Here is a 6,548-nt window from a genome sequence, read left to right as displayed (position 1 = left end):
TAGCCATGTGAGTCAACAAAATGTGCGATGGCCTACTGATCTACAATGTGCTCTGATTCTTTGGGATGTATGCATGGGGCCCTATGATTGACATTGCAATACAATATTGCCTCCATCGATGCTCTATAAGAAGGAAGGCCTGTCATTCCAATGCTGCATAAGAGAGAGGGAGAGCTGATGCATTTATCACTTCTGCCGGCCACCTATTCATAACTGCTCTCTTATTCTTGCTGCTCGGAGTGCTGTAATTGCAATATTCATAATTTTCACATTTTCTATTGTGTTTCGTCTCTTGAGACAGTTTAGAGCTGCAGCACGTTTCCCTTTCTATAACACAACATTTTCGATTATTCTTCATTGTGAATATAGAGGGCCAATTTGTGAGTAGATTTAGTGAATATAGAGGGTACTAAGATGAAGAATCACAGTATTTTGAGCTGCGTGCTCTTGATCGGAATCCTCTGTATCAATGGTGGGGCGGCCGCAAAGCCATTTAGATTTAGATCCTTGTTTGCAGATAATTATTCTAGAGAAGCAGAGGCTGGCAGTGCTAATACCAGTACCACTAGTGTGGAAAATGATCCAGAGAGCGTGGTGCAGATGGTTGAAAGGTAAATTCAATCTGTTAAGTGCATTAATAATTTTAATGGTGGTTAATAACGTTTGAAGGTAAGTTTGTGCGTGAAATCTGATTTATTTGTGCTGGAGTTTTCCAGAAGTATTAACGAGAGCGTAACAAGGCGGGAGCTGGGGTATCTGTCATGCGGAACAGGTAACCCCATTGATGATTGCTGGCGTTGCGACTCCGACTGGGAGCAGAACAGACAACGCCTCGCAGACTGCGGCATTGGATTCGGCAGGAATGCCATTGGAGGCAAGAACGGGAGCTTTTACATTGTCACGGATCCCAACGATTATGATGCGGTGAACCCTCGGCCGGGCACCCTGCGTCACGCAGTGATTCAAACAGAGCCCCTGTGGATTATTTTCCAGAGAGACATGGTAATCCAGCTCAAGGAGGAGCTGATCATGAACAGCTACAAGACAATAGACGGAAGGGGTGTGAATGTCCACATTGCAAATGGGCCGTGTATCACCATTCAGAATGTGAGTCACATCATCGTCCATGGCATTCACGTTCACGACTGTAAGCCTGCTGGAAATGCTATGGTCAGGGATTCTCCCACGCATTACGGGTGGAGAACCATGTGCGACGGAGATGGCATCTCCATCTTCGGAGGAAGCCATATTTGGGTGGACCATGTCTCCTTGTCCAACTGTGCAGACGGTCTCATTGATGCCATCATGGGATCCACTGCTATTACCATCTCAAACAACTATTTCACTCACCACAACGAGGTACGTCATGACATGATCAACGAATTTCAATTTGAATAGGAGTCTGTATAATCAAAGAATGTGCCCCTAATTCAATTCATTCTAATTCGACGACCCAATGAAATCTCATCATGAAACGGTTATAACAGTTGCTCCGCTTTTTTGTGTTGAAAACTTCAGGTTATGTTGTTGGGTGCTAGTGATAGCTACACTCCCGATGTTAACATGCAGGTCACCATTGCATACAACCATTTTGGAGAAGGTCTTGTGCAACGAATGCCAAGGTAAATATATAAATCCTCCATTGGATATCATTCCACTACTGTTGAAGTCCTCTTAACAGGAAATTGATATATATGAATGGATGAATGGATGCAGGTGCAGGCATGGATACTTCCATGTGGTGAACAATGATTACACTCACTGGGAAATGTATGCAATCGGGGGGAGTGCAAATCCCACAATCAACAGTCAAGGGAATAGATTCTTGGCGCCTGCAAATGCTTCAGCGAAAGAGGTAACAAAGCGGATAAACAAGGAATTTGATCAATGGAAGGATTGGAACTGGAGATCAAAAGAAGATATGATGCTCAACGGTGCATATTTCACTCCATCGGGAGCAGGAGCGTCTTCGGCGTATTTAAAAGCATCCAGTCTAGAAGCCAGGCCTGCAACGCTTGTTGGGCCACTAACCCAGAATGCAGGGGTACTCTCCTGCAAGAAAGGAACTCGCTGCTAACCAGTTAGCTTGTCCACCCAAGCTGTAGCTGTGAAATCGGGCGGGGACTAATTATTATTTTGGCAATTCAGATTTTTCTCTCTCATGATTCCCATTAGCATCTTATGTAGCTGCAGAGATGCAGTGTTTGCTATGGTGGTTAGCCCTTACCCGAGAGATGCGGCATTTGCTTTGGTTGTTTAGTCCTTTCCCCGAGAGATGCGGCATTTGCTTGGATGGTTAGCCCTTACCCGTTTTCCTTAGCAACGACCAAATGCAGCAACAGAGTCCTTTATTATATTCTATTATTTATTTATAAACAAATAAATGAATAAAGTGGCGTGATTCCAATTTCGTTTCGTGAGGATGAATTTTTCAATCTATCATTTTCAAAATGCGATTTAAATAAACTTATTCAAATTATTTTATTTTATTTGCCATTAATTTATGCTTTTAAATTCATATAATCAAATCATGACACATTGTCAAAGGAGACAGACAGATCAATATCAAAAGATTACACTTTGTCCTCATAACATTATGACATCAGCTACACGAACTATCAATATTCTTTGGATGTGTTTATTTTCAATGTAAAAATATTATCATTCATTATAATTATATTCTCTTATATCATGAGACAGGTCTATAATAAATATAAGAACATTATATACATGGAAATATTCTCTTATATCATGAGACAGGTCTATAATAAATATAAGAACATTATATACCTAGAAATGATTATGTGGGTTATTAAAATATCGTTGCATAAATATAAAATTATGCATTATCAATTTTTTATAATTAAAGGGTATATAAATTATAAGAGGAGGTATGTATGTAAGTATTTTGGTTTTTAATTTTTAAATTTATGTGTGGATATTTTTCTAAAACTTTTTCATTAGTTCTTTTATTATATTTTTGGAAATTAATATTATAATGTGAATACTTTTTTAAAGTTTTTTTATTGAAGTTTTGTCAATGTTTTGGATCATACAAGTGTGGCCCATTATGACAAGAGATACAAGTGTGGCCCATCGTGACCAGAGATTTAAAGTAAATTTTAATCAATGTATATAAAACGCAATGAGTTTCTATATTATGAATTAAGGAAAATGATTGATTTAATAAAAGAATAATAAAAAAACAATTATAATAATATTATTAGTATTAATAATTTTAATAATAATATAAATAATACAAAGTTGAGCATTGAATAAAAAGTATTGTAGATATATGAGTTAGTTGTTGTTGTTATTGTTTTTTTTTTTAACTACTGCAAATATATTTCTATTAAAAGGAGAAAATATACATCGTAGTTATATCCAGACATGGGAAATGAAATACATCACAATGCCATTGTTGCTTGCCCAACAAGAGACCATTAAGAGTATGAATCCAAGCGCCTGAAAAAATTGCAACACATCCACATGCAAAAAATCCATAGAGCACAGCAGTGGCAAGCAATCCTAAGTACAATAATGTGAAGATGCAACCTCACCTCCTTGCCCGCACAGTACATAGCTTTGTCACCCCAAAAAAATAAACCTACATTTATAACTACTAAACTTGTCAAATGTCCTCCAATGTCCTTCGATGTCCTCTCACCATGCCATAACATATTAATGCCACCTGTAGAAAAGGCTCCTCTTACAAGGAAGCTATCTTGTCACAAAGTTAAATATTTAGTGTATTATTATAAATATTATCATAAAATAGTACTAATAGTATAGTTTATTATATATAACACAGTGTACTATATTAATATATATAAGATAATAACAATATGCATATTTGAAAAGTAAATTGAACTCTATTAGGGTTTTCTACGAGCCTGGGAATAGCCCCCTCCTATCATAATTTCATTTATGGGGATGCAAGATTTACATATTGGTCAGTGTGTATTGGGAATCCATCTTCACTCTTGACGCAACAAGGTGATAGATTGAACGGGTCATCCTCTTCTTTAGATCCATGGATAGATGTTAACTCACAATCATGTGTTTCAAGCAAGTTTATGCCAAAAGTGGGTATTGACCCTAAATATGAGGTGAAGCCCAACAAGATTAGGGAATATATTCATTTTATGCAACATCACAACCCTCATTGGCAACTTCATGGGTTTTTGGCCCATGAAACCAACCTTGGTAATATGGATTGAAAACAAATGGAAGAAAAAGGGCTTGATCAATTTGGAGTTGGGGGCAAAGAGCTTCTTCACCATCTTCTCTGCTAATCATGAGCATCACACTCAAATAATTGAGAATGGATTTTACTAGTTTAATTATTCTAGATTGTACATGTAGTTCAAGGTGTAAGCTTCAACCAGTATGAGGATTTAAAATCTATGCTAGTATGGATCCACTTTTTATCACTTACAAAGGAATTTTGGGAGGGAAAAAACCATTCAAAGAATAGGTATTGTGTGGTAGTATTTTTTCAAAATTTTAGAAATTACAAAAAGGAGGGTATATACACCATGTGCCTAGATTTGTTTCCCTACACTTGAATCTGAATACATCCCCTTATGTTGCCCAAAATGGCCACCTTTTCTATGATTTTTCTCTGTAGATAGTTGAGACTTGTTAGAAATATGAATCTCACCCTCATAATGACTACGAGAGTTTTTTCAATCCCATTAAACAATGTTGACAACCTAGAACACAATCATCTAAGGAGACCAACTCACAAGTCACAATTAACAACATCTTCAAGTCATTGGCCTCTTACGATGATCCCACCCTTGGAGGAGCATCCCAGTTAGATCCAAAAGACAATCAATTAGCGAAGTACAAGCAACTGCATATGCAGAAGCTTTTGCAACCCCAACCTATGCAAAAAAATTGTCACAACACATGGGCATACCGACAACTAATGAGGTGATCAAGTTGTAGGCATCGATCCAAGAAACTTAAGAAGCCCCTAAAGATATGGATCTTGATTCCCTCTATCTCCCAATAATTGTAGCCATTTGGAAATTCAAACACCCTAAACGCATAAAAGAACACCAAGAACAACTTCTCAAGTGTTCCCTTCTTAGTACGAAGGTTCATTAACACTTTAGGGGATTTTTGAAATTAAAAGTGGGCCTCAAAATAAAAAATGTACTAACAAAATTACCTTTAAAAGAACCAACATAATTCAAGATGGTGATTTCATTCCCACGGGTGAAGATTATGGAGTGAGAAATAAGAAAACCATATTTTTAATTTTATTTTTGGCTTATCTCATTATGGGTTTACTGAAATGTTAGGTGTAGAACCCTGTTGGGTGTGGAATTAAATTCCATACCCAACGAGTACTCACTCTACATACTTATGATTAGACCCACATTGAAAGGTAATGAAAAAATTAAAAAAATTATGTGATACTATTTTTTTCTTGTATTTTAATTTCTTTTCGATGTGGGTCTACTCAAAAGTATGCAGATTGGGTACTCGTTATGTGTGGAATTTAATTTTGCATCCAACAGATGTCAACACCTAACATTTGAGTATACTCATAAGGATATAAGTCGAAAATACATTAAAAAACTAGTTTCCTTTCTTTTTCTTTAAAAATTCTTAACTCTTACTTTATTATTTTAACTATTATTTTATTATTTTCCTTAAGAGTCCCATTTTAGACCTAAAAATTCCCTTAATGAAAATATCCCTGTTAAACACACATGGGCAACAAGAATAATCTAAAAGATAAAACATGAGAATCAATTTTTATTAACAAGTGATATACATTTATAGTACATATTGTGACCGTTGGGTTCCACATCCCAAGGTCTCTTGGACTCCTTTAGTCTATTCGGATTCCACACTAACCCATTGAGGATTAGGTGTCCAACATTCCCCACTTAATCCGATGGGTTATGTATGAGTCCAAGAAGAGAGCTGTAATACAAAATGTGCAAAAATGCATGGCAACACTAGGTTGAATGTGCTCTCTGAAGTGTTGGTATAAAATGCGGTGGATTAAGGATTACCACCAACGCTGGAACGCCTAGTGCAATTCCCAGAACTCTTCCAAAACTTGCAAGAAGCTAAAGTCTTCTACTAGAGGAAGTGCTCCTATTGTTTTGAAGAGGGAAACCTTCAACCATGAAAGGGAGGTCTCACCCTGCATAAAAGGGAGAACTTCAACTTGAAAAGGGAAGTCTCAACCTGTGATGGTTTAAGTATGACTAACAACTCTGGAATGCTTAATGCAATTCCTGGAACTCTTCCAAAACTGGCAAGAAGATGAAGTCTTCTGCTAGAGGAAGTGTTCCCAATTTTTTTCCTGCAATTCTTCCTAAACTGGCAAGAAGCTAAAGTCTTCTCCTAGAGGAAGTGTCCCAGATTACCAACTGAAGGCATTCTCAGGGGCATCTTTGTCTCTGGCTACAGCTCTAAAACTGGTGTGGCAAGTTGTGGCTCAGGCTCGCTTGATGTGGCTTTGAAGCTTGTAGATGACCATCAATTCCCCCCTGTCAGATACAAGGTGAGATGATGGGGAA

At 37.3% G+C, this 6,548-nt stretch overlaps 1 protein-coding gene across 1 annotated transcript; it reads left to right on the top strand.

The window, feature by feature from the left end:
* The first annotated feature begins 208 nt into the window (after positions 1 to 208).
* On the top strand, positions 209 to 2,338 carry LOC149233562 (putative pectate lyase 18). The gene is made up of 4 exons (XM_089376760.1): positions 209 to 611; positions 717 to 1,359; positions 1,519 to 1,622; positions 1,717 to 2,338. The coding sequence occupies exons 1-4, from the start codon at positions 415 to 417 to the stop codon at positions 2,075 to 2,077; spliced, it is 1,305 nt and encodes a 434-aa protein (XP_089232886.1). The 5' UTR covers positions 209 to 414; the 3' UTR covers positions 2,078 to 2,338.
* The last annotated feature ends 4,210 nt before the right edge of the window (positions 2,339 to 6,548 follow it).

This window comes from Pinus tabuliformis, chromosome J (genome assembly GCF_031772625.1).
Source record: "Pinus tabuliformis cultivar Carrire ecotype Pingquan chromosome J, CPIR1, whole genome shotgun sequence".
Lineage (NCBI taxonomy): Eukaryota > Viridiplantae > Streptophyta > Pinopsida > Pinales > Pinaceae > Pinus > Pinus tabuliformis.
This window is presented reverse-complemented; position numbering and strand designations above follow the sequence as displayed.